Source organism: Ambystoma mexicanum, chromosome 2q (genome assembly GCF_040938575.1).
Source record: "Ambystoma mexicanum isolate Mex_15411 chromosome 2q, UKY_AmexF1_1, whole genome shotgun sequence".
Taxonomy (NCBI): Eukaryota; Metazoa; Chordata; class Amphibia; order Caudata; family Ambystomatidae; genus Ambystoma; species Ambystoma mexicanum.
Window position 1 is genome coordinate 617,648,720 of NC_090924.1, and position 25,871 is coordinate 617,674,590.

General features: G+C 45.0%; 1 protein-coding gene across 2 annotated transcripts in view; it reads right to left on the minus strand.

Moving 5' to 3' along the window:
- The window catches only part of ZBTB47 (zinc finger and BTB domain containing 47), a 276,446-nt gene that overhangs the window by 61,582 nt on the left and 188,993 nt on the right, over nucleotides 1-25,871 (minus strand). For both annotated transcript variants that reach the window (XM_069647766.1, XM_069647765.1), the window contains exons 3-4: nucleotides 19,843-19,990; nucleotides 9,043-9,158 (exon numbers count right to left, since the gene is read on the minus strand). In XM_069647766.1, coding sequence (XP_069503867.1) covers nucleotides 9,043-9,158; nucleotides 19,843-19,990 — 264 coding nt within the window. The remainder of the gene's footprint in view (nucleotides 1-9,042; nucleotides 9,159-19,842; nucleotides 19,991-25,871) is intronic.

Sequence of the window (25,871 nt, forward strand, 5' to 3'; positions counted from 1 at the left end):
TTGTGAAAAGTAATCCAGTGTCAGCCACGTCCAAACGTCCCTCGAGCCAAATCAATGGCGCCAGAATGGCTTTTGCCACGAAATGTGCGTGCAGAAATGGCCTCTGTGGCGAAGGAGCCGCACCAAACTAGTTTGCGCTGAAATGACGTCCCCGAAATAGGGCCAACCGACATCTGCATGTATATAATATGGGCAATTTAACAGGTATGTCGTTATTTGTTTTGAAGTTATTCATGTGTTTTTCATATGTTTTGTCAGCCATAAAATCACATGTAACCACTTTTGCATGTGTCGGTATAATTTTGGGCTGTGTGTGTGTGAAATGATGCATGCATACTTAACAAACATACAGAATTATTTTATAATTTATCGCCCCCATCACCCTGCCAGATGCCGCTGGCAAAATATGCGCTTGGGAAGAGGAAAACCTAATTATTAGGCACCATCCGACTGGCTTTCAACTAACCTTAAGTAAAATTGATCAGTGCTTCTGGTTATTCTTATTGCAACAGAAATATGTCGGATTAAGACAAATGTGTTTGTGTGTAGCTTTGTAGACCTAAAAGCTGCATTCAATGGCGTCCCGCGCGGCAAGTAATGGGAACCCCTACCACAGCTCAACATACCGACTATCTTACTAACTAAGGGCAACCCAGAGCATATGCTCAGGAAACGAAGCGGCTCTCTGCTGGATTTTGGCTGGGGGTACGACCTTTCAAGGTGGATAAGGGTGTTCACCAGAGTTGTGTCCTGGCTCCCACTCTTGTTTGCATATACCCCAACTGCTCCATTAATGGCATGCTCAAACTCCGGTCAGATACCCCACGCCTGGGCAGTGAAAGGATTCTGCTATTTTATTCTGATGATGCCATATTAATTTCCTTGACTCCCATGATTCTGAGAAAAAAAACAACTCGAGACCTTCAACAACATGCATAAGGAACAAGGGCTTGAGCTAAATTATGCAAAAACCAAAATATAGGTCTTCCACCCGACATATAAGAAAACAACGCAGAAGTTAAAGGTACATGTAGATGGGTTTGACATAGAACAGGTGGATAATTAGGACTACCTGGGCTTAAGAGAACAGAGCATTTGCAATTGGGTCGACCAATTGAAATAACTCAAATTACTCCTAGAAAGATCTGCCAACTCTTGACCTTTACCGTATGCAGGCAAGGCCATCTGCGACCTATGGAGCTGAACTCTGGCAGTATAAAACAAATGAGCCTAAGAGGAAGAGAAAAGGAACTCCATAAAGAACCTATTCAATCTCGCAACGCGTACTCCGAATGTACCCCAGCACAGGGAAACTAAGGTACTTGCTATTTCAGATCTAACAGAGCGGAAAGCCCTGCTAGATTGGGTTCGTCTATGGGTTTCCTGTGAGTCAGAGTAAATATAGCGAGGCGCTCCTAGATAGACTCCATCAAGAAGGTGGACGCACTATCGCCTGGTGATAAGCACATTAGATCGCCACTGGCCTATTTAGGCCTACAGCAGTTATGGCCCAATCCCCATGACATTAATGGGAGGGACAGAACCCAAAATACAAAGATTACACCAGTCACGGATAATCGGATGAAACAGCGGTGTGAGCTACTAATGAACGCAGGTGGGCATATGGCCATCAAGCCAGAAAATGGTTATGAAAACTACCTAGATATTATTAAATCAGCCCACGCTCGCTCCTTCTACATTCGGTCTCGCCTTGCTACACTCCCTCTTGTCCATCTAACAAATTCTTGGCGAGTTTTCAACTCTGACTTTTGTCAGCACTGCAGCAACACGAAAGAGACACTGCCACGTGTTTTCGTTTTTCTCTCCCCTGCATCGGGACTGTATTTTAAGCGGATCTTAAGAGAAAACTGAACCGATCTTAAGAGAAAACCGTTTACAGAACTTCTCTGCGCACTGACATTTTGCAAGCCAATGAATGATATAACTGACTCTGTGTAGCCAAATATATTCACAGAGTATGGCCTAGGGAACGATGGCAATTAGGATAGCAATTTGGACAAGTTAATGCAGAAAATGCAGTTCAATAGATAACATTACCTTTGCACTTTTCTTTGCTTTTTTGCACATTACCTGGCCTTTATAGTTTCTCAATTTGAAACGTATTCAAATGCATTTGTTTTTTTGCCTGGCAATTTGGATAGTAATTTTAATTAGTTATGTAGAAAATAGACAACGAACTGCACGCATTTCACTACACTGCAACAACTAAACAAACCACACATAGCCTCGCGCAACAGCACATGACAACTACCGACCGAAAATTCACACCTACGCTCAGCGAAGGGTGTAAACTCAACTGAAGCTGCCAACAGCACTTAACAGCTCTCTTGCGCTTTTTCCCGCTCTGTCCTCATATCCTACCCTCTTGCTTTTCAGATACGCCAGAGCGCCAAGGGACCCCTCAGGTGGTGATATTGTGCAGTAACATAACAGAACATGTACCAGAATTTTGTGATCATTATTTTTAAATCTTAACTTGATCTGAAATGTGTTCCTGCTTTTGTGCCTGGCTGTACGATTTCTTTACGTCAAATAAAGCTTCATAAAGAAAGAAAGAATGATTTTATATGTAGACATTCTGGGCAGGTACATATTTTGGATATTAAAAAGTAAATACCTAAAGTTTAGCATGTTTCATTTTCAAAATTATTGCGGCGTGCATCACAAGTTAAAGGCTAGGTGCATGTCAGAAATCACAAATATGGACGTAAACAATTTTTAAGTGTGAAGCACAGAAGCATGGGGTTTTTGGGGCATAGGGATAACATAATGCAAACGATGCCATTTTTTTACACAAAGTTTTTTTTAACATGACGAGGTCCTTGAAAGTGCACCAACTTTGGTATGTTTGCTTTTTTGGCCAAATGTGGTGAAGTTACTTGGATGAGGCTAAACGGAACAGAGGGAAGCTCCTTTTCTATGTAAAGTGTCCAAAGAGGGAGGCAGTGAGGGAGGCTACAATCAACAGGCAAACAAGGACACAGTCACATTGAGGAGAGTCGATATAGAGGGATGTCAGCGTACACAGTGAGAAAGAAAGAGAGGAAAGGGGAGTACCTGAGAGGTATGGCGGTGGCACAAACTGACTACACCTTTAATAATTCATTAAACAAATGTAAGAGCCGTTTTTTACTCAATGCAAAAGTGCTGACCCTAAATTTAGTGGGTATGGATGGCTCTCCCACAAATGCTGCCAGCTGTAAAAAGTCGCTTTCGCAGATTTGTTTGTAGAAAAGTGGTGCCAGTGATAGGATAGTAACTTGCGCCGCTTTCAAGTGTAAAGAGCACGTTTGAAGCAAGGGTGCAATACATGCTCGTTTTACTTTGAGGTATCATTCCCTGCAAGAAATCCTTCACTATCAAGGCGGGTCCTGGGAGTCTCTCTGGCAGACATTAGTCCTGGTTGCGAGAGCCTTACCCAGATTCTTTAGCTCACTATCTTTCACAGAGGAGAAATATCCCAAACATATCAGTCAGTGCTGGACTGCCCCAGGGCTGGACAAAGATTGATATGTCTGGGATATTTCTCTTCTGTGAAAGATAGTGAGCTAAAGACTCTGGGAAAGTCTCTCGTAACCAGGTCTAATGTCTGGCAGAGGGACTCCCAGGACCCCCCTGGTTAATTTGCAATCATTCACTATCAGCAATGGACAAGAATCCCCTGAAAGTTGCTTACAATGTACAGTGTCTACTCAGAGGCAATGGACTTCAAATTAAACTATGGAAGAGGATAATGGCAACAAGCTAATATTCGTATTGACTATAGTAGGTCACTACAGAGTTAACCACTGGCCTGGTGAAAGCGTCTGACCAACACCCACCCATGATACGCTCTCATATTTTAGATTTTTACCATAACAGTTTATCAGGCTATCGCATCTTTCTCCCGAGTCAGGAACAAGAAATCCACCAACGGGTGGTTGTAGGGTGGATATCCAGGGAGCAAACACATTCTTAAAAATGTCTTTGGACACATTACACGTTGCATTCCTTTGTTTGGGATAAACTACTTTCTTTTTCTTCTACTGTGCGTTCTTTTGTGATCAAAAGAGCATTGTTTATAAGAGTGTTGTACATAAATAAAATACCGATGGCTGAAACTTCTTTTATTTGCATGATCTTTGTACCATTTCTGCTCTTATTTTCACTGGCCCTGCTTGAAAGTTATTATGATGGACATATAACATTTCTGGTTGGGCATTTTAACTGCATTAGCATTAGTTTGGTTGGCTTTATAGCAAGGGTTTGCAACTTAGAGCTTTCATGATGTTTTGGACTACGACACCCACCATCCCTCACTATTGACTTTGCTGGCCAAGGCTGGTGGGAGTGGTTTAGTACAAAAGATCTGGGGAGCCAAAGGTTGCAGACAACTTCAATAGGAGTGTCTAGTATGTCCCCCCTAGGCCTTCATCAGATGTTTGGCGGTAGTGGTAAAAACATGCTATTTTACCCACAGGCTTACTGTATTAGGTGTATTACATCTTAGTCCTATGCAATATGTACGATTTTTCAAATACTTGAATCATAAAAGGTTCTGAGAATCCTACTTTTAAATTTAGAAGTTTGCCCAAGCTTAGGTACCAAATATGTTCCAGTGATCCTGCTCCTGGTAGTTCAGTCCAGTCCAGCTCCTGGTTACTGATACCTTTCCAAAGGATTTTTCAGATGTCGGATGTGAAGAATCTGTGATTATGCCCCCCCCTTATCAAATGGAATTTAAATCACATTACTTTGAGTACATCTTAGAAGGTTAGGGAACATATCAAATGAACAACATGTTATCTAGTTTACATTATAAACTGTCTGTGCGATAAACAATTTGTGGGACTGACCACCAGACTCCTCAAAACCTGGATTCTGCAGTGTATTCAAGCCAAAAATAATCAAAACATGTCTTTTCTGGTTGAAATCCATTTTGAGTAGTGTCATAAAGGGTCCTTAGAAGGTCTTGTTGTTTTTGGAATTGAAAAGATCAATTCACATATCAGAGGGGGAGAACTTAAAACTGAAGATTAGACAGGCATAGTTGTTGGATCGTCCGGCTCAACAGCAAAGCTTATGCAGGCCTTAATGCTGTTGAACAGATGCATTCATTTTTCAGAGAGGGAATTTTAGATCCTTTGATCTTTTTGCTCTTCATCTCTCTCTACATTATTGTAATAGGTAGTTCTCTGGATTAATTGTGGTGAGGTGGAGTGAGGAATCAGACAAAGTGGTGGCAAGTTTCAATAAAGCTTAATTAAGATTTGAAGAAAAGAACCTACCTCTCCCTGTCTCTGAAGGGTACAACTCGGGTGCTCTTCATCACAAGGTTTATTCAAATGAAAAGTGTCTGTCCTCTGTCCAAAACCTACTCTTACCGTACCACTAAACAAGAAAGGTTCAGCAAACAAGCGAAGAACAATACCAAGAGAATGACTCCCTTCTCCTGGTGAACTGGCTCAGTCTTTATTACTTTTCCAGCAATCCTTTGCTTAGGCTTCTGATTCAACAAAGAATGCATGGTCAGGAGAATGACTCCCTTCTCCTGACCTACTTTTCACAGCCCTAATGGCTGCCTTGGGATAGTCTTTAGCAATAGTCCTCCAAAAGTCTCTTTACTTCTTCCCAAGGGTTTCTGAAAGCTTTCTTTGCAGTTCCAATACTTCGGCCCAGTTTTATGATGTTCTGAAGATTGCCTCTAGACAGCTCTTGTCGTTTAATCTCCTCTTTAATCCTATTTGGATTATCACTCTAATGAGGGAGACTCTTCCCGATGCACTCCTGATTCTTGTATCCTGGAGTATCACTGCTATGATGAGGGAGATTACTCCCGAGGTTCTCTTGGCTTTTAGTTTTCTGATTATCACCACTGTGACAAGGGAAATTACTCCTGAGCTTCTCTTGACTTTTAGGTCTCTGGCTATCCCCACTGTGATCAGGGAGATGACTCCAGAGCTTCTCTTGACTCTGGATTGTCTGGTTATCACTACTGTGATGAGCGAGATCACTCCTGAACTTCTCTAGACTAAGTATTTGTCCCAACCACCTTCCGGCTCTCCCGCTGTTCCCGTTACCTGGCGTATATCAGGACTGCATCACTGGCTGCACCTGGGGAGTTAGGCTGGGTCAAATTGCTTCAGTGTCTCCTGGTTTCTTCACTTCCTCTTCGCGTTTCGTCCTTGCAGCTCCACAGAGACTTGGAACATACAGCTCCGGTGCAGTTGCTGGACCACATGGTCTACCTCCCCGAGGTAACGCCACCACTGACCTCTTTCTCTCTTCAATTTTTCAGGAGCTTGATTTCTGACGTCATGCACTGCTGACCGTTCCGCTGTGTCCCTGCCACTGGGGATCAACGTCCTTGCAGGTTCGCGTCCCCAAGTTCGAACTTCCCGGCTGGGCTGGCTTCATGTTGGCTGCTCTCTCTTCTTCCTAGTCCTTTCGCACTTTTTATTTACGGGGCTCGATCCTGCCCAGCATAGAGTTTGGGTCATTCTTTATTGCTGTTGAAATGATCTTTAGGACTCCTCGAGGCCACCTCATCTCAATGCTACGATGAGTGGTGGAGATGATCATTATGCCTCCTTGGGGCCAACTCTTCTCAGCATGATGATCAGTTGTTGAGGTGATCTTTATGCTTCATAGGGGCCAACTCTTCTCAGTACTATAGCCAAACAGTCTGTTATTACTTTGCAGATCTCTTTGGTTCGTCTTCATCTGGGTCATATTAATTCGGAGAGCAAAGACAGGAAAAGCCTTGCAATAACTGACAGTAGTGTTTTAAGGGACTTCTGACAAGGACTTGGTCCCAAGGGAAAAGGGGTTAGGGAGTTCCTTCACAGAGTGGGAGTCTTTGTCCTCCCATGAGGGGAGTCTCTCCCTGTGAGGTCCTGCTTTACACAACGCCTAAGGGAACTATATTGGGTAGCGGCCTAAGCTCCTTAGCCTCACAGAGAATGGCTCCCTCCTGGGGAAAAGTGACACGATCTCATGAATCATCACATAAGCCAAAGGGGTAATTACTTTATCTTGCCAATGGCCTTTTGTTTCAAAGTTGAGAGATGATATTTTTTATTGCTCATACACAAATTATTTACTTGAGGTTATTGATGTGGTTGAATCTATCCCCCTCTTTTTGTGCATCCTTGCAGATAAGAGAAAAGGGTAGGGGTATAAATACTTGGAGGGTGTGGAAAAAGTGGGCATTTCAAACACCCAACTGCACACCCCCGTTTCCATGAAAACTACAATGTACTTTGGGTAAATTAGGGATTAAACCACTAATCAATTTAAATCATCCAACCAGGGATGGAAAGAGATGCTTGATGTAGCAACAATGACATGCATATTTTAAGAAATACCAAATGTGTTCTACAAGTATGTGGTACAGCTATAACGATACAGAGACACTGAGATTTCCCCATGCTGTAATCTTAACTACTGCATGTGATAACCGGTGTAAAAAATCAACCAACATCATAAATGGCCATATGGGCTCATATTCGACGTCCCCCATAATTTGACGGCGGCGACCCATTACATGTGCACCTGCATGTACATGGATCCCCGCTACCAAATTTTTGCCATTTGCACGGCATGGGGGGGAAGGCAAAAGGCAGAGTATACGATTTTGCAATCTGTCGTGCAAATTGAGTAAATAGCATAGCAGGCAGCGTTTACAATGTATTCTTATAGAGTCTGTCTACTTTTTCCTGGTGCAACAAGCAGGCAGACTCCATAGTAATCCCCAGCCTTTGCCCCGGCATGAAAATCCATGCCGGCGCAAATGCTGGACTATTTGTATGGTGGAGAGGAAGGAAGCAGCGGAAAAGTAAGTTACGTTCTTCCCCTCGGCTCCGTCATACCAATCAATGAAAATGGGGCACCTCATTCATTGAAGTCCTTCAGACTTTCACGCTTTCAATTAACAGTGTGCCAGGAGCAACATGAGCGCCATAGTGTCACTGTCATTTATTCAACATCCTAGTATGATGCTAGGAGCTAGTTCCTTAATTAAAGTCTCAGCCCGCACTGAAGAATGTGAATAATGGTGTGCATGTTTTTCTTTTCAAGAGCTACAGGGAGAGAGGTTCGACAGAAATAGAGGGGTAGAGGTAAAATGAGAGAGAGGGAGAGAATGAGAAAAAGAGAGAAAGAGAAAGAGAGAGACAGGGAGAGACAGGGAGAGCAAAAGATGAGGAGGTGGTCCGAGAGCGTGAGATGGAGAGAGAGAGAGGAAGCAGGGAGAGAGAAATGCATAAAGAGAGTGGAGATGGCAATGGGACAGACAGCAAGAGAGGGCAGATAGGGGAGAGAAGTGGGAGATAACATGGAGAAAGTATTTCTTGTATGACTAATCACGCCAGATTGGGATTACATGTGCACTCTTTAGCGGGTATAAACAATTATTCACTTATAATCAATTAATGTACTAGAAAGTGCAGAAAGTGAAAATGTAGACAATAAGTGCATTATCTCATAAATAGTAAAAACATTAAAGTACAATGATTTTTTATGAATAAAGGGCAGCTACTTAAACATGTGGGGAAGGTCCATGGCCTCTCATTCGAATTGCACTTTCTAGCTAAAAGTGGCAACCTGAAGGACCCTAAAATCAAAGCCACTATTTTAAAACACCCGTACACAACGCCCTACATTCTTAGAAGTCTGAAATGTAATTAAAACATAATGCACCACATTGATATTTGTTTTTCCCTTACTATATCAACTTGGCATTAGAAGCATTCTATCGTTTTGAATCAACATCCGGTTATCTTACTATATGAATGCAAAATGACTGCACTAGTAGTTGCCATACAAGGCACTGATAGAGGACATTGGCATGAGAAGGAGCTGACCTGCAAGATCTATCATTTTGAAAATCAGCTAAACATGTGATTGCTTTGTAAGAAAGCTCCAGCAGGCATACAGCTAGACCACAAAGGCACCGCACCAGTCTGGGGGGATAGCAGAGTAAGTAAGAAAACAAGGTTCCCCAAAGGGGGGGTGGGGCGGGAATGGGCCATCAACTCTCACCTCACATTTGAAGGGCTTCTCCCCGGAGTGCTGCAGCGAATGCACTTTGAGAGACATGCTGCGCTTGAAAGACTTCCCACAGGTCTCGCAGGTGAACGGCATGTCCTTGGTGTGAGCTGCGGGAAGAGCAGGATACAAAGACATGAAGAGAGAGAAGTAACAGCTGGTCTACCATGCATTGCTCACACCACCATTGACACCCCATCTTGAGCTCAAACACAATTCAGCTGGGCCACTGCAGCAATGTGTGGCATTCTATGCCAAGTGCTATACTGGCAGCCCCATCTGTACAAGATCTGAGTATTTTGGGACAATATGGCACCTCTTTTGCCCCACCAATGGTAAGATCTAGAATTGCCTTATTGTACCGCCAGACCTGACATACTATGGGGTGCTCTGCCTGGGTTCCAATAGGGACTCTGGTTAACAAAAGGCCACTAATGTAACCCGTCTTTGGACTGAAAGAGACCGCAATGGAGAGACTTATTGATACTGTTATTTTTGTATGAGCTGTGGAGAGTTTTCTGCTTAACTTTCAGGTGCGCATGTGTAGAAAGGCATGTGGTGACCAATGAGAAAGCCTGCATAGCCCAAAGCGGCCTCATGATTTTTCTTTTTTTGCACGATTAGTTATGATTTGTAGTGCAGCTCTAATTTTCTCCTCAAGTTGCTTTTCCTGAAGGCTTTGGTCGGGATCTCACCTCCTGAACCTCCAGACTGCACACATTCAACTGATCCTAGTATCACCACACCTAATGTTAGGATGCAGCTACTTTCAGGCAATTGCATCAGCTGCTCACATATTGAGTGCACCCAAGAACCCTATGATACCCTACTCTCTCGATAGACCTGGACTACGGTTCCCGAGGGCGTTCAACCCACAAGCGATTTGAGGTCATACCAATGATATATAGAGCGCTATTTAAATGCCAAATAACATAAAATAACACATACAGAGAGAAAAAGAAAAAGCCAGAGAGGAAAAGAAGACAGAGAGAGAGCACAAGGGAGAGAAAACTGAGGTCAGCGCAGAAACTGGACAGCATTGCCACAGAAATGTAAGACCTCTCGCCATGTCAGTTGATGAAGCATATACACCTTTCAATAATTAAGAAATATTCTAAACTCTAATCAAACAAAAAACATATATTAAAACCACCCATTAAAACAATGGATAGTAGAGAAAAGAAAACTTGCATCTAGGCGACAGTCCAAACGCGAACCTGCGGACACTAAATTCCCTTAGGTTTTACCAAAGAAAAGGTCTGGACATCTGGGCAGCTGCTCACAGGCTGCTTAGCAACCAGTGATTCAATTTTCCTTCTTTTTATTTATATAGGCTTTTGAGCTTTACTTAACACTTTCCAGATGCTTGGAGCACCTCTGAAAAAAGGGGTCTAGGATGAATACAGAGGGTTCGGGAGATGAATCCTGCTCACGGATCTTCTCGTTTTTTCAGCCCCCTTGGTACACTGTGGGGTCCTGAGTTTCTAAGAAGGAATATCAAGAAACCACTCAGAAACCTTGAGGAGGATGGTCTCTCACCAGTGGCCGTGAACTGGGCAAACAGAATATCAGTCAGCGGGAGGATCGGGCATAGGCGTCCATTGGACCAATGGCATTTGGAGGTTACAGAGAAAGTTCTTGTGAATCGGTAAGGACTAAAGGGGACTGTGGCTCGTTCAATGAAAGCTTTCTTAGAGGCTGTAGGAAGATAGGGGTGGGTGCATTTAGAGTGTTTTCTGGAACCTTAGGATGCTAGGCTCTAGGCACAGATGCACTGGGAGGAATTCCACGGGTGTGTAGGGTATGACTACCCACACCCCCCAACCCCCACATGCACTTCTTCTTAGGCATCAGGTTAGGTTTTGGATGGCTGATCTAGGGCATATAGTCTGATGGGATTGGAGCACCGTTGCGCTTTGTGAACTAGGCAGAGGGCACTGAAGTATGTACACTGAAGGGTAAAGTGCTTTGTGTTTCTGGAGCAATAACCAAACAATACTGCAGCAAAGATGTTCAAAGTATTCCATATATAACTCCTTACCAGATTGCTGCTTGAAGTGTTAACTTATAACTGCAGAAAGGAACCACAACCAGCAGACAGGGGCTGGCCCCACAACTAGTTTACATAGTGCAAGGCCCTTGAACTCAGGTCTCCAGCTCAGTATTCTCGCTCCTAAAACGGGAAAGAAGAATCCAAGTGCAATTTTTCCCTACAGCTGTGTTTTGGAATAGCACAGTTTGGGCGTTATAAAAAATATATACTCTGTGCTTGTTAATGAATGGTATTTATTCTTCCAGATTTAGGCAATGGAGCCGCAAAGCAAAGCATGGGAGGGCCTTTAGAATTGTTCCACGCTTTCATACCCAATCCCTCTAAATGTATCCCAACAGGAAATAGCATCCCATCATGCATTCAAGATAAGGGAGGCAGTCCCTTCAGAAAAGAAGCCAGAAAAGACTGGGTGGTGAGGAGGAAGGAAGGACAAGGAACCTTGGGGCAGTGCAGAAAGAAGGGGAAGAGCTATGTGATGAAGCCACTGTTGACCGCACCAGCTAAGGGAGACTCGAGTACCATGGGGCTAGAGGAAGACACACGCCCCATGGTGCACTCCCTCAAGGTTGTAACGAGGGAAACCCCAGACTTCCCCTTGACCTCTCAATACTGGCAACCATAATCTAAGGCACAGCTGCCTCATGCCAAACGTCAGTGGTGTGATGAATCCGATGGTGTCCTCACTCCTTTCCCGGTGGTGTACTGACCTCTCCCCATGTGGCCAGGGGGCGGCAGCTGCTACCTGATCCTGACCCTGGGGGCAGCTATATGAGGTGGGATCACATGGGAGAGACGACCTCCGAGGAAGTGGCAGAGCACCATCGGACAAGGAAAGATATTCCCCTTCCTCCCTTGAGGATACCCCATCCATGCCCGATACGTTATGGCTTACTGCAACACCTCACCTCATCCACTTAGGGAAGATGCTGAAGACCTCTTAATGGGAGCGATATATAAGTCATCACGATCCGATTTACCCTCTAAGATTAAGGAAAATACCATTTCAGCTTCTACCTACAAGTCATCCACAACTGACGTAACTTCAAAGAACAATTACCCAGACTTTACAGACTCTATAAGAATTCAAGAATGGACTTCCATTGCCATAACCACTGAAGAATTGCCACAAGGAAGACGAATGGAGGAATGCAGTTAAGGGAAAGCCTGGAACAGAGCCCACACTCTTGTCGGTGCGAGCGAATACCTGTGCCCAGAGTTTTAAACCAGGTGAGCAGCTGACACGAGAGAGTTGCTGGAGAGAGAAAGCTGCCTATCTTGGAATGTGCCGAGAGACCGTGAGGCTGGAAAAGGAGACGTGGAGTAGACTGGCTCGAGAACTGAAAGCAGGGAAAATGACTACAAGGAGTAACACACTGCAGGAATACCAGGAGCCAACCGAGGGCTCACCGGTGTTGGCAGGTGTTTCGAGGCAGTCTTCGCCTTATCAGAGCCTGAATACATAAAGCACAAGAGCCCAGCAGAGACTGCAGGAATGCCAGAAGCCAATAGAGGGCTTAATAGTGTTTGCAGGTGTTTGGAAGCAGTCTTCACCTTACCAGAGCCTGAAGACACGAGGCAGAGGAGTCCAGCGGGGACCATGGGACATTGAGAAGCGAATACAGCAACCGAAGAGGAGACGCTGAACAAGCGCTGCAGGCTTACCGTGAGAGAAGGAGAATATGCCAATGAAAGCCAGTGAGTCTTCCCAGTGGAAGCGGGTCACCAGGGTGTACTGGCATCTATGCCAAAACAATGTAAACATTAAGAAAGTACAGAAGGTAGGAACGATAGCAGCTTAAATGCAACGTTTTTTCACACCAAAGAGGGCTTGGAGATTTTTTGAGATTTAGATTATCTTACCCACTTGTGAAATATTAGCAAGAAGTAAGCAAATTATAATTGAGGAGAGCTACTGCAGATTCTTTAAGAATTATCAATTTATTGAAACCTTGAAGCATCTATTAATTATGTGCCCGTATTTTAATTTGAAAAGAATACTGTTGTTTAGGACATGTGTTTATAGACTTGATTTTATTGCTACAGAGGCATTCTGGGCATATCTGATGAATGGATCTTCCAATTCTATAATGTTTGCGGTTTTTAACTTTTTAAAATTGCTCAAATTTGAAATTAATAATATTAATATGTAATGAAATGAAATATATATATTTAAATTGTTATATAAGGAAGTATGCGAGAGAGAGAGAGAGAGAGCGAGAGCGAGCAAGCAAGTATTTCATACCAAGAGGGAACTTCAGGGAAATACAGAAGCAATGCAATACCAAGCAATGACAACTTGAACAGTATACAAGAAGTATATCAGCACAAGGGGTCCTGACAAGAATGTATCACTACCAGCCAAAGGCTGTGTGAAACCAGGGAAATGAGAAGTGAACACCAGGTGTCCCAACAAGAGGGAGAGAGGAAGTCAAGTTGTTTTGTACATTTCACCAGGAGCAACCCAAGGAATCTATATTGTTGAAAAAGGAACCAAGGGAAGAGAAATGAAGAGGAAGGGAACCAACCTCTGGAAGAAGGAATTCTAAACTGTGTTGGAACTTTTGTGTTGGAGTTATGAACTTTCATTTTTGAACATTTATGAACCACTCAAGGCCAAAGACATTACCCTTTACACTTTAGAGTTTATTTCATTAGAATGTGAGGGACAGAATAGTACTTCGGACACAGGACAGTTTTTGCTTTGGACATTTTGACTTTGACAGACAATTAAATTAGATTGTAGGTAGGGAAACACCTCTTAGGAAAGGGACAGAGAGGCATTTCCCCACCCCCTTCTTTTCATTAATAAAAGTTGCTGAGCAAAAGCATGAATCCTTTGTGTCCGAGTCTCATTCCTGGCTCCTCACAGTGGGAAACACATAGACTGAGAAGGCTCACATACATATGCACAGGTGGATGCAGACACCCAGTTCCCAACTTACCTCCCAGGAAGAACTGTGGGTCGGTCCATAGCAATGATATTTCTGCCTGATACCAACGTGGTGGGAAAACAACTTAATGCAGTAGAGAATGCCCCTCACCTGGAGTTAAGGCAGGAGACTCACCAGGGTAGGAGGTGGGCACAGAGGGCCAGGTCAAACCAGGGAGGAACCGACTGGCAAATCAAAGTCCTTACTGCCCCAACCATTCTATTACCCACAGTGTAAAGGGCAGCCGATTTACACAAGCTTTCTGAGGGAGAGGACAGCTTTCCTGGGAGCTGGCGTCAGAGAGAGAGGGAGAGGGAAAGGAAGAGGGAGAAGGAGAAGGAGAAAGTGTGTCTGTGTGTGTGGGGGAGAGAGAGAAAGAGAGAAGAGGAGGAAGAAGGTGGTGGAAGGATTGAGAAGTAGAGCGAAAAACAGGTTGAAGGAGGGACAGCAGGATCTTGAGGAAGAGGTTGAAAACAAGATGGGGAGACGATTGGGAGTGGCTGGATATGGAAAAGGGAGAGCAAGAGCAGGAGGATGATGAAAGAGTCGGGAGGAGGACACAAAGGTCCACAATTGGACAAGCAAACAGGGCCAACGGGCAGGAGGGAGAGTGCTAAGAGACAATTGGTGGGAGCAGTGCTGCCATGGCTGGGGAGAATTCAGGTCACATGGGCAGGGTAGGTGACAAGCCTTGTGGAGCTGGGATGAAAAGACTGATGGGGCCAACATCCTCAGCATCCAGAGAGTTACCGGAGGGAAGATCCAGGGACCAGGAGGGGGTCCGATCCATAAGGCATGACTTCTACAGCAGGTAGGCAGAGGGCCTGTTCAAAGCCTAGGACAGTGGTTGGTCAGGAGCAGTCAGAGTACTAGGAAGATTGCTTCAGTGAGTCAATGATACTATATCAGAAAGACAGGATTGGATTAAGACTAGCATGGCAGTGACCAAGCCATAGTCACAACCCCAATACCCAATACCCTAAAGATTCTACCCAGGTGGGTGGGGGGTCGGGGGATGCTATCCAGACCAAAGCAGGTAAAGGGAATGCCTGACCCACTTGTCTGAGGGAAGGACAGCCCACAGAGAAACCCTAGGACAGGAGAGACCACTGTGTATCTTCTCTTTCCACCAGTTGTACCAGACAGACTAGCCAAGTCCAGGAGACTCCAAGAACAGGAGAGAGATGTACGCACCTGCCTATTCTAATCTACCAGAGACACGAGGTATCCAACAACCAGTAGAGGCCATCTCCCATCCTGGGAGGCGACAAGGCCAATAAAGGCACCAAACTACAGACATGGTCTAACAGGATCAGACCCAACCACTGATTGAAGGGTGCTATGACCCTACAAGTCCGGAAGACAGGGCGAATATGTTGTACTCTGGGAATCTTGCTTTCTAGGCCACAGACCTGGAGTTTTGGGCTCAGTACCAGCGGCCCGTTTAGAGCAGTGGATACACAGTGTGCTTTTGATCCATGTTAACCCTTTGTTTTGATTTTAGAGAAAGCTCCCTTCTTCAGTGATATAAACCTCCAGGTCTCCTAGGAGTTCTCCCAACCCTGGACTTGTGATCCTTACTTTATGGGTGTCGGAATCCGGCTGCCAGCAGACGGAACCAGAGCAGGGAGACTGAGGGAGCCTTCTGTGTTATCAGTTACTTCCCTGTTGCCCTGAGGATTTGATATTGTGGTTATTCCCCGAGTTGTGTCATCTTATGTATGTGTAAACCTGGTCTTGAAAGCTTCAGATTTCCAGCTTTGGGCAGACCCCATCTTTGTGAAACCACCTTAATTTCTTTGCTACAGTAAAATAGGGGCAGCAAAAAAGAGTATTCATGCTGCAAAGTGAGAAACAAGGTTTCAGACCATTCAGCACACCTATCTGCCTGCAGCTTTCTCTAAGAGACTAGGGTAGCCATGTATAGCCTGCCCACCAATGTGTATAAACACTAATTCTTTTGCATCTGTTTATTGAATTTTGAAGCAAATAACCAATAACCACATATATACTTCTCCTAGAAAGAAAATCAATGTATAGCCTGGAAAGAGGGCAAAGAATTAAGCATGTGCTCAGATCCCAGGATGATTGACATGAATAGGCAACACCATAATTCCAATATAGAGTGTTGGAAGTGCCCTTATACCAAAAAGTGTTAGTTTGCCTGTACGCTTAATTTCCACTTTATCCTCCCATAACATCTGCATTCTCTCGGAGAAGTCATTGAAAGCCTTTAACCTAGTGCGATAGTGGGCATTACGGAATCTGATGCCCACGGCTCATAGCTCTGTTATTTGTGTGGGGTTTGAGGTTGAGCCAAATCCCATCCATGAAATTGCTCTGCTCACTCAGACTGTAGAGGTGGAACTAGGCCCCTGGAGTAAGGGAGGGAGATAAAGAGATGGGGAGTGAGGAAGAGTGAGAGGGAGCGCGACACACGATAGAAAGAGAGAACAGGGGAAAAGAGAAGAGTAGAGAAAAAAGAAGAGCAAAAGAAGAGAAAAGAGAGGACAGAAAGGAGAGAGACATCAAATGCGATGCTAGCCACCATATCAACGGGTTTTTGGAGTTTTACTATACCTTCCAGATACTCGGCTGAATTGCTATTTGGCTCTGGCTTCTGGTTGCTCAAGCAATTTCCAGTACTACACATAGGTGATAAAATGTACACCCACCTATCTATATAGTGTTTGGTATTGCATTGAACACTCACTCATCCTGGTTTTCTATTATGAGTTTACTTCGAAATGCTACATAGCACCAAATTGCTGCAACTCTAAAGCAAGAAAGTGAGGGGCCCGAGAGGAGTCTCAAAGGCTGGGAAAAGTCTTCTTGAGATGAGAAATTGGAAGACTTTCCTGAAGGGCAGGTCTCACATCTACACTTAATTTAGGAGACACACCGCGTAAAATGATCAGCAGCCCCTACTAAAGATGCTAAACTCCAAGGGCTTGCTTCTATTATGGACTGGGGTGAGTTAGAGGAACGTTCCATCATTTGGCATTCAGGTGCTGAGCTATAGTGGACTGGGATGATCCAGGCTCAAGCCAATGAGCATCCCAGAGGACATATGGCATGGGATTCCCTGGGCTTGTCTTATCTGAAATATCTCTTGGCAGACACTGGCCCCTCTGCCATTGAAAGATAAATTTAAGTGCCAGCGGCCCTTGGCCTAAATAGAAACAGACCGCGAACTGACGCTTTCCGTGAACTGTGAGTGTTCGATGGAACGAGCATACCTGGATATTTATTCAGAAGGGACGAAGCATCCTGACTGCAGCGAGAATTGAGGCAAAAATGCCACACCAGCTCTCCCCATGTATGGCGACAACCATGGAGCGGCAAACAAGCACGCCAGTGATTCCACGTTGCCACCCGGGTCCTCACGCATCCATAAAGCACTGGAGCAGGTCATTGGGAACAAAAGAGGCCAGTTAACATTCACCCAATACGAAAAGGGAAACAAAGAAATAACACACCAGTTAAAGGATGAATGAAAAAGGGCCAATCAAAAGGCCACAGAAGAGTAAATCTTGGGAAAGTCTAATCCTGTGTCAGCGTACAAGTGTGTCGCTCTGCACATGTGTAGAAAAGAGCAGAGGAAGGACATTAAGCAGGACAAGCTGGGAACAAGTAGACATGCTATTCACTGCTCCCTGGGGAAACCAGGAAGCCGCTACGTGGAGCGAGGTAGTCTATTGCTAGCAGTATGGGAGCAGAAACTCTGGTACTTACAAGGCAGAAACACTGCTGTTATGCTCGATAGTGGACAGGATCAGGTACTCACATCAGGGGTGTTACCAAAGATACCAATACAGAGATTGAAGATCAATGGAGTGGGCCTTTCTTAAGGAGAACCCTAATCAAAAAGAAAACCTGAGGGGAGACCTCAGGCAGTGAGGTGAGAATATTGGTTGCTGGACAAGGATCTAGATTTAGTGGGTCAGGGGGGAGAAATACTTTTTCTATCTGTATGAAGAACCAAAAGACAGGGGAGAAGGTCTTGCTCAAGCCAGAAAAATCAAGATGGCCCTAAAGTGAAAAGTACCCCCTAAAGGGCATTACCCAGGGAATCCTTTAATGTGTTTGTCGACTAGGACACACATCAATAGACTAGGTTTGAACACCTTAGTTGGCCAATTGTCAAGATATTTCTGTTGGAAGGTTATGGTTAGCCAGGAGGCTAATGGACATTCATAAGAGTAGGATTTGACGTTTGTGTTGGCCACCAGCTTGGCACTTTGGTTAATAGATTAGAGCAACCCTGGAGGAAGAGCGATTTATAAAATTAGGATTTTTGCTATTTTTCTGTTGGAAAAAATACACCACAAGTGTGCAGGAAAAACTTGGAGATGCCTCCACTTTGTGTCGTCCCATCTGTGACACTATGGTACATATCGAGCCGTTATTATTTTTCAGTTTATTCCCCAAGTTTCTATAGACATTTTTACAACCTAAACCTGGCACTACGAAGGCTTAATAAAAACAAAGTCAATTCAGCTCTGGCTCTCACTTGTTCTTATTTCTTGGCATCGCCGCAGGAGTCGAGACCCACCACCATGCTTTGGAAGAACCAAAACCTATATCCAAGGAAGCACTCCTTTGTTTGAGCCTCCAGATCATAGTGATTTTCTTACAGCAAGAAAAAACGTGCAATTTGCAAATGTGCCAATACATTTCACAAATGCTGCTAAAAAGGTAAAACAAAGTACAATTTTACCCATCAGGTACTGATTTTAATGGCCCGTGGCCAAATCGATGTCAATTGTCAAAATGATGCAAAAACACCAGATTCTCCATGGCACACTCATTGATGTAAATGAAGCAATCTACCCTGGAATAACTTTTCAACCAAAGACGCCGGGTGAAGCATCCATGGAAGGAACTTGAGAAAGTATGGGAAAATGATGGTTCAGCACCCTCAACGTGCAAAAACTACATTGTCACAAGGACTAAACAAACGGACCACAGGAGACGATAAACTGCGGCAAGTGAGCATATGAGAGCAAAACATTCAAAATCGACAGAAAATGAGGTAGTAACAAGCTACACAAACGGTACGACGTTCATTCATCGCCAGGTTTTTTTCCCGCAGCTTTTTTTGCCACACAACTTTTGGCCAAAAAAACGAATCGGAAAATATGGGGCAGGGGAATTAAAGGAGTATAGGGTGGGGGGGAGTAGGTAGTAAAAACTGATAAGGGGGGACTGGGAGGGAACCACCCCCCCCAAATACAAAAATAAAAATAAAAAAATCGATAGTTTTTCGGCAAAAAAAAAATCGCAGCAAACAAAAAAACCCTGGCAATGGAATGACATAGAACCACACAAACACAAGACAACAAAAGACAAGCTAATTGAAGAGGAAAGACTGCTACAAATGAAAAGAGGACAGATGCACAAACCGAATACATAGGACAAAGACAGCCAATCACAAATGAACACTAAAAGGGGAGAGGGTTTGACCGAGAGTGGAAGAGACAACTCAAAATTGATAAGGAGCAAGGGTCATGCATTGCTACACAAACTAAAGAGATGAGGACAAGCTGCACAGGCAACACACAGTAGATAGATGACAGACTACAGCGTCTGAACACTAGAAAAGGAGAGACCACAGAAACAAAGCACGTGAGATGAGAAAATAAACACACTGGAAGAAAGAAGCTGGCAGATCACACAGACACTTGAGTGGTTGATCTTCAATGCATAAATGTTTAGATGCTGCTGGGAATGGTATGTTGTCTGTTGGAAAATCAGAAATGCTGCTGGCCATCCTCGTGGCCCTCTCTCGCCCGCATCGTGAATACTCACCCACCATGTGCTTGCGCACGTGGGCCATGGTGTAGAACTTCTTTTCGCAGATTTCACAGGAGAACTTCTTCTCGGCGTACCCGTGCACTATCTTGTTGTGTTCGTGGAGAGACCAGAGTTTCTTAAATGGCTTCCCGCAGGTGATGCACTGCGAGGATGCAAACATGGCGAAAGGAAAACACGACCGTTAGCAACACATCCGTGCAAAGACAGCTGCGCAAGATGACGCAGTTTATAATCGCAGCATCCAGCCATGGGACCTTGTATTTAGAACTCCTCTGCCCCTCAAGCTCACTGGTGCCCTCAACCATCGCGGTCATTACCAATGACAATAATGAGATAAAATGCTTCATGCTGGATTCCTCATATTTCTAAGCCATTTAATCATTCTTATTACCAAATATGAAGGTGCTCAATTTATCGACACCGAGCGATGAGGGGCTGCGTCAGCTCTGCCGGGATTCACACCTGTATCCCACTGGTTGAACATAGGCGTCTAGAACAAGCTATTAACTTGCTTGACTATCTTTTTACCTTACTCTACAATTCATTTATCAATTATTTTTTTCCTCCCTCTGGCTTGTTGTAATGCTCCCCCTAACAGTCTAATTTATTAATATTCTAACTTCCTGCGCTTTAGCACCAAGGGCCTGATTCGCAGAAGTGTTTTTATAATGTAGCATTGCCATAGGAGAAGGCTCTGTGAATCAGACCCTAAACCTCCTGTAGATTAGTACCTTCCCGTTCTCTTTGTGATGAGAACTTTCCAGCCCTAATCCCCAATACTCACTGACCGTACTTCCCCCCCACATGAACACCAGAGCCGAGGTGCCAGCAAATCAGGTGGTGTGGAATGTGGGCGTACAATGGCAGTTAACCCGTGTTCCATGGCAGCCTCCTAAGCCTCTCCCTGCCTGAAATTGCCCCATGCATAACTGCCAATTCCCAGCCACTTCACATCACCTCCCCATCCCTTCACACGAGGCCATTCCACAACCCCCAAACTTCCCTGAACAGTCCACCACCCCCACCGCAATCTGCCAGCACCCCGATTTTCTGTGCACTGCATCCCGACCCACCTTGCGCACTTGAAAATAATAATGGGACAACTCCCCATTATTCATTCTGGGTGCAAGCCTACTGTTGTATTTTTTCTTTTTAAGGGAAATAGGCTCACGCGAGTGCTAGCCTTCCCAAAAAAAAAACAACCAATTATGCACCTGGAAGATGGATACCTGGGGAGCCAATAACCTCAGCATCCGCGTTCCTGGTGTGGACTTAGAACATCCCTCCACCCTCGCGGAGGCACTTGCTTCGTTCGGGCCTACTTTGGTACTATGCCGCAATATCTGTAATACCTTTAACTCATCGTTCATTTCATGAATACACACATCACCATTTGCTAATCCTCTCCCACCCTCCAGGTCACTAACAGTCTTCGCCATCTGGTTAATATACTCCTTTCATCCTTTTTTTCTATATTCAGATTGTTCCTTTGCTTTAGCATGCTTCTGTTATCAGGTTGGCTAGCATTATCTCATCATCCTTTTCAATGGTCTCTGCTAACCTCAGCTTCATTATTAGTACTCTGCTTTACGCCTGCTCATTAATAGTGTGGCAGCATTCATAGCATTTGTCCTTTTTTCTAACCATTCTACAAAACTTCTAATCTCCACTCTTGTGCTCAGCAAACTTTGACTACTGGTCAAGCCTACTCATTGACCTTCCTCTCTACTCCTTCCTCCTTCTAGACAAAGTCCTCAACTTTGCTACCCGCACTCTCTACAACCTACCCAGATCCTCCCACAATTCTCCCCATCGACAACACGGTGGTTGGCTCTCCATGCACAGCCACTCTCTTTTCAAGTTACTTCTCCTTGTCTACAAAGTTATCAGTCGTCTAGCTCCTCAGTACCTGTCTGATTTTATCTCAGTTTACGGTAAGGATGCATAAGGGGGAGACTGACACACAGGTGGCATATTGATTGCTATACACTTATTTGGTATCAAAATAAAGAGAAAGCCCATCTTTCCCTATATCTATGAGGGGGTTCCCTGCCTCAACTGAAGTGCTAATGGGTCGGTCACGATGTCTTAGTAGCTTAAAAAGTCCACCGTCCTGTGCCAAAATATCCATATCTATGTCCCTTACACTTATAACTTAAACTAGTAAATTGCACCAAGGTTCTTGGTTCAGGAGAATGACTCTCACAGCTCACAACACCAGGGGGAATGTCACCCTTCCCCTGGCCTTTCTCAGGCTTTCTCACAGTTCACAACCCCAGGGGGAATTACTCCCTTCCCCTGCCTTCTTGTACGCTTAGCTTCACAGCTCATAACACCAGGGCGAATGTTCCACTGCCCCTGTCTTCTTGTACACTTTATTTGACAGTTCAACCCTCTACTGGTTTGTTCTGGCAGACCTGGTTCACTCACCTGCAGGTACTGCTCAGAGGAAAATAGCTTGTACTTGTCTACCCTTGTGGGTGTGGGTCCCAGACCAGTATCTCTTGACTAAGTGGAGTAGGCAGACCTGGATTGCTTCCCTTCGAGGTACTGCCAGAAAGAAGACATGCGTTATGTTTTGGTTCTTGGGTGCTCAAACCTTCCCTGGTGGTCCACGACTTTACTTGATCCCCAATATGAGGGAGACTCCCTCCAATTCTCTTTGGGTTTGTGTGTGGGTCCCAGACCCTTGTCTGGTGGTCAGAGGTATTTCTGTTCCAACTGGAAGAAGGGATTTTATCCCAGAGGCTATGCTTGGCTTTCCACTACACCCAGCCGGGTCTCCCACATTTCCCCGTTACCTGTTTTCCAAATGAGACGCGTCACTGTCTCTTCCAGGGTTCACGGTTCTTCTTTCCAGCCTCTCTGTTTCCTTTCTACTCCAACCGGCATTCTCCAGTGGCTCCTCGAGCTCTGCTGCTTGGGAGTCAACGACATTTCCCCCTCTCGCTCCCTGCTCAGAACCACCTGTTTGGACCTGTTGATCCACTTCCTAACAGGCAGGGGACTGCCACTCCCTCGGCAATCCTGGTAAGAGTCTGCCTCCTGTCGGCTCCCCTGCTGCCTTGGTGATGTCTTGCCTTCTCGCTCCCTTCACCCGGTTTGAATCTCCTGGGTGGCGGACGCGGGCTCCTAACTTCTACGGTAGAACACGCTGAGTCCTTCATCAATTTCCTTGTTATACGGCTTGTCCCGACCTTGCGTAACATCAGTCCTTGTTGTTGGTGGCTCTGTGGTAATCCTCATGCCACTCTTGAGACCCTTATCTCAGTACAGAGTACCACCCCAGGGGGACTAGCGGGTCGCAGGCTCACCTCTCTGGCCTAATGGGAATGAGAAGTGGCTCCCCCTCGGGGAGAAGTGACAACATCTAAAGATTCATCAGATTACTCTGCTTCTCGTTCCCTCTGATCTTCCTCTGCACTCAACCTCACAGTCTCATGCCCCCTTCTGCCTCCTATTGCTTTTGCTCTCTCTCTCTACACGCCCTGGTCCTTTGAATCCCACTGCCCATAACAATCAAAGGCAGCCCAACTGTGGATCCCTTCAAAGCTCAGCTTAAACTTGACTTACTTTCTAAAGAGGGAGCTCCCCCTTTCCTCTTCCCCCATCCTTCCTGCCTAACCCCACCACTGCCTCCAGTGACACGTACTGGTAATTTTTATATGTAATCAGTGCTCTTCTTTAGTTTGAAGCACTTGCCCCTTAGGCTAATGTTACCTTTGTACGTCATTGTTTACTTGTATACATTTTGTTTCTCTTTGTTGTGTTTTGTCCTTGGTGTGTGTATGTCCTAATGCTTTCCACCCTCATAAACTTGCTCACTACTTGTTCTCATCTTTATGCTATTGTACAGACACCCTTCATGGGAATGTTTCTGCCATTTATAAGTGTGTTATTGTAAGCCATCGAAAACGACATCTGTGAACGTGTGGAAGGAGGAGATGAAATGTTCTTCTTATGGGATACAAAGCAAAAGTCTCAAAAAAGGTTCCTTGGATTGAGGTTCCAATAAGGCACATCGGACAAAGTCTTGTATCTTCAAAATGCCAAGTGAAGGCCCCCCTCCTCAATTCCTTTTAGAATGTCCACAAATAACAATGGATATGTCTCACCTCCCCTGGTCTTTTCAACAAAGCTCCCTGTGTTCACAGTCTACCTGGTTCACTGTCCTGCCGGGCACTGTGATTGTAACAAACGTTTTGTATGTAGAGAGTCCCGTTTTAACACATTTTGTGTGTAGTTCGGTATTGGGTCTGTATCGCAATTCCTCCTTGGCTTTTCCTGATTCTTAACAGTTTGTGCCTAGTTCACTATCCTGCCAGGTATTCTTGCTGTCGATTCCCAGACCCCAGCGGTATTGGCTTTTCTCTCTTTTGGGTCCCAGACACCTTTGGGTTCTTAGTTTTGGGTCCAAGACCCCTCCAGCTTTTTACCTGCTTCACTGTCCTGCCAGGCATTCTTGTGATCAGGTCCCAGACCCCAGTGGTACTGGCTTCTCTCTTTTGGGCCTCAGACCCCATTGGTTTCTTGCTATTGGGTCCCAGGCCCCTTTGGTTTCTTGTCCTTGGGTCCAAGAACGAGTTAGCTTCTTTCTCACAGGTCCCAGATCCCTTTGGCTTCTTTCTCTTGGGTCCCAGACCCTGGACCGTGTCCCACTGCAATATAGGCTCTCGGGTTCCAAGCAAGCCTCCCGGTTCCCCAATGTTCCTCTGGTTGCTCACTGATCTATGTCCACTGCTTCTGGGCCTCATCACCGTTTGAAGACCTCCTACTGTGTTTGAATTCTGCAACGGCTTCCAGCTTTCGGGCATTGTGTCCCAGGCGGACCATGCTCTCCAGCTCTCTATATCAGCTGGTGCTTCGTCTTCCTGTTTCCAGACATGGCCCAAACATGGCAGATCTCTCTGGAGCATATCTGCCAATTGCTAAGCGTCCCTCTCCTTGGTTGCTTTGCTTGGCTCCTGGCTCAGCAGGTCCTGGTTCTCCCAGGGAGGAGCTTTCTCCGATTTGAATTTTCTTTTTCTATTTCACTCGTGTCTTGGCAAATAGGAAGTCCACAAAGACTATACTGCTCAGTATGATTCACAAATGTGCTTGCTATGCTTCTGCACCTCCTCCTTGTCTCAGTAATGATCTTGAGGAGTCACAGTGAGTCGGTTGGACTCTTCCTGGTCTCCCTACTGATCTTGAGGACTTCTAGTGAGTCAGGTGAACTTTTACTTGTAGCAGTGCTGATCTTGAAGACTCCTAGTGAGTCATTTGGATTCTTCCTCACCCCAGTTCTATCTACCTTACTGGTTTTAAGTAAACAGATGGGAACACTGGGGATGTTGTTTGTAGGGGGTTTAGAGAGGACGGCTAGTTGGTGGGCTATGGGGATACCATGTTCTCCCCAGACTTTCACTAATCCCCCAGGGGTATTCCCTCCCCATGAGACTCACCCACTGAGTACCACCTCCAGGGGTACTATCAGATAGCGGCCTCACGTCCCTGGCGTCATTGAACGGGATTCCCATTATGGCAGAAGTGACGACATCCGGGGATGTGTCACACATCCCCATTATTCAAATACAAATATAATCCTCAGATATTTTTCAAGTAAATCATATTTCTTTTTGATTTTATGGAGCCAGTCGATTAGTTATTTCTTCTTTATTTATATAGCCATATCAACCTGCTCTTTTGTACTTTCTCATCCTCGTGTTCACAAACACTAACCTACCATCTTGTTCAATAGAAATCTCAGACCATCCTGCCGAATGATACTTTCTCACTCTCCTGTTCATACCCTCTCACCTTTCTATTTAATATGATATGATATATGATATGGCATGTTTAACGCGCCTATACACAAGTATTTCAAGGCGCGACGAGGCAAGGGAGGGGGAACAGGGGAAGGACAGACAACGATCCTACTAGGCCAGGTATCATTCAGATCACGCAAGTGCATGGGAAAGGGGAAAGTCCGAGGGGGAGAGGAGGGGACAGTGCAGTACATGGGATAAAAGAATACATAACAA